This window comes from Python bivittatus, unplaced genomic scaffold (genome assembly GCF_059951505.1).
Source record: "Python bivittatus isolate LINGU-HERP-01145 unplaced genomic scaffold, Pbiv_v1 ctg000810_np1212, whole genome shotgun sequence".
Classification (NCBI taxonomy): Eukaryota; Metazoa; Chordata; class Lepidosauria; order Squamata; family Pythonidae; genus Python; species Python bivittatus.
Genome location: NW_028277111.1, coordinates 2,541,660 through 2,544,420, shown reverse-complemented (window position 1 = coordinate 2,544,420; position 2,761 = coordinate 2,541,660). Strand labels below are relative to the sequence as shown.

Genomic DNA, 2,761 nt, shown 5'->3' with positions numbered 1-2,761 from the left:
TTGGCCCAAAGTTCTTGAAAAACATCTTTCTAAAGTCCACTATCAATGTAGATTTTTAGCAAGGGTGTGAACAGTCACACATCATTATGGATTTGGTTGGTCTTGACTTGTGATGGATATTAGTTTTATGTGTTATATTAGCAAGGATCTGCTGAGATGGGTGGTTGCTCCTTTTTCAATGTAGATCAATATGAGAAGCAGAAAAAGTGTTCTTCTTCATGGACTTTTTATTTCTTAGACCTTATCAAATCACAGAAGATATCCTGAAGGACAGGAGTTTGAGTCATTGTGTTCATCAAGAGTTAAGCTTCAGGTTCTACACTTGGGCAATTCCCATTAAAAGAAGTATTGTTCTTTATTGGACAAAATAGCTGTTCTTTGTGAAGTTGGAATGAAGCCATATAGCAGGTATTTAGTAGCTAAATATGGAATTAGCCACAATTTTCGAGCATGAATGAACCTGGAGGACTCCTAACCCAAGGCATTAACCTTAAGGATCTGTACATTTTGTCAAGCCCAGCCCGAGAACAACACTGAAAAAGTCCAGCTGAGTACAGTTCCTTTATTTGCTTACACCCCCATACTTACTGTACATTCAACAACAAAGAATAAGAGAGATACCAAATAAATTAATTTATTTATTAAAGCAATTTATATGGCCACCCAACTCACGGTAAGTCGGGCAGGTTACAGAAATAAAACCCCAAATACAGACCAACTACAACCCCACAGATTAAAAAAGGGACAATCCATTTCTATCATTTGAAGAAATGATAGAATTAAAATGATAAAGTTGGAAAAAGAGCAGTTCGTGGTTTTTTTGGTTGTTTTTTAAGAGCATGAAAGTGCCAAATACTGTTTGCTAGAATGACTAACTGGCATTTCTGGGAACCACCTACCCCAAACTCACTTTATGACTTTATTTTGACATCAACTGTTCTTTTGTATTCAGTTCTGGCCTAAGAATAATAATATAGCACTTGGGGATGAAGATGCAGGCCAGCAGACCAGCACTGGAGGCCAAGATGGAGAAGACCTGCATGGCCACCATGTATTTCCCCTTGGTGCTCAGGTACGTGGGCACAAAAGAGACCCAGACGCTGCAGAAGACCAGCATGCTGAAGGTGATCAACTTGGCTTCGTTGAAGGCCCCGGGCAGATTCCTGGCCAGGAAAGCCACCACGAAGCAGATGGCAGCCAGGAAGCCCATGTAGCCAAGGGCGCAATAAAAGATGGTGACAGAGCCCTCATTGCATTGCAGGATGATCTCTCCAGGCTGAGAGTGCAGGTCAGCATCAGGAAATGGGGGAGAAATGCCCAGCCAGATGCTGCAGAGGACAGCTTGGAGACCAGAGCAGGAAAGGATGATGGAGTTGGCCAGGCTCTTTCCCAGCCATCTCTGCACTTTATTCCCTGGCTTTGTGGCCAAGAAGGCTAACACCACCATGACACTTTTGGCCAAGACTGAAGAGACAGCCAGTGAGAAAACAATGCTGAAGGCTGTTTGTCGGAGCAGGCAGGTGGCTCTCCTTGGCTGGCCAATGAAGAGGAAGGAGGTCAAGAAGGAAAGCAGGAGCGAGACTAGGAGGAAGTAGGAGAGATCCCGATTGTTGGCTTTGACAATTGGAGTTTCCTGGAATTTAATGAAGATTCCCAGGACATACCCTGCATTTACAGAGAGGAAGAAGGCAAGGGAAGCCAGGATGATCCCCAAATGTTCTTGATAGGATAGGAAGGTTTTTATCTTGGGTATACAATGATCTTGACTGCTGTTTGGATGCTGATCTTCTGGACATCTGGTGCATTTTTCTGCATCTAAAAAAGAGGAAGAGGAAGATGTCTCATGATGCATGTGCTTCAATCAAGGGCATAGTTTGGGAGTCACTGAATCCTCAGATAAATTCCCAAATGGGTACCAAATACAAAGAATATATTTGTGCATTATGTGAATTTAGTGAACAAATATGTTGCTCCATATTTGATACCCACAGAGTTCTATAGAAAACTAATATTCATATTTATGCAAAAAAGACAGGAAAAGATGAGAGAGTCCTCAATTACTTGTTCACTTTTGCTTGAGTGGGATGATGGTGATGGTGATGATGATGATGATGATGATGATGATGATGGTGATGATCTATTTTCTTCACTAACTGCTGTGAAATGGGGAATCTGCCAGAGACGAAAATGAAAGAAGATGCTTCTACCTTTCACTCCAGCTAGAGGGGAATAAACTGCCAGAATTGTATGTTTTACATATTTCAGGAAAGAAGGGTGGGAGGGAGATAGACAATAGTTTAAGTATTCTTCTTTTTGCTTGCATCATATGGGAAAACTGGCAGGTGTCTTTCCAATTTCACTGAAAAAGAAAGAAAGAAAGTTCCACCACTTCACCACTGAGGTTAGGTGGAGGTGACCTTCAGGGTGAGTTGAGCTGAGGACATCATCATGAATTCCTGCTCTTGACAATCTGATTGTGAGTCATTTTCTCACCAGTGCAAGAAGATAACGTAGCTAAGCTCTCACTGATGATTTCTTTCTTCGCAGCCCCCATTACTGAGAGATTCAAGAAGTTGGAAGGGCAATGTAGCCCATTAGATCTACCATACCTATTCAATGGAGGAAACGAATTTTGGGAGTTGTGTAATCTGGGTTTTGTGAACATAGCAAGGAAGAGTTGAAAATGGAAGTTGCCTGTCTTGTGGCTTCTCAGGAAACCTGAAGCCAAGAACTTTGGCTGCTCATAGAAATGGGCAGCCAT

General features: G+C 42.1%; 1 protein-coding gene across 1 annotated transcript; it reads right to left on the bottom strand.

Annotated features, from left to right (window-relative positions):
- Nucleotides 1-919: 919 nt before the first annotated feature.
- Nucleotides 920-2,554, bottom strand: LOC148213928 (vomeronasal type-2 receptor 26-like). The gene is made up of 2 exons (XM_088129315.1): nucleotides 2,494-2,554; nucleotides 920-1,815 (listed from the first exon to the last, which is right to left on the bottom strand). The coding sequence occupies exons 1-2, from the start codon at nucleotides 2,552-2,554 to the stop codon at nucleotides 920-922; spliced, it is 957 nt and encodes a 318-aa protein (XP_087985441.1).
- Between the last annotated feature and the right edge of the window lie 207 nt (nucleotides 2,555-2,761).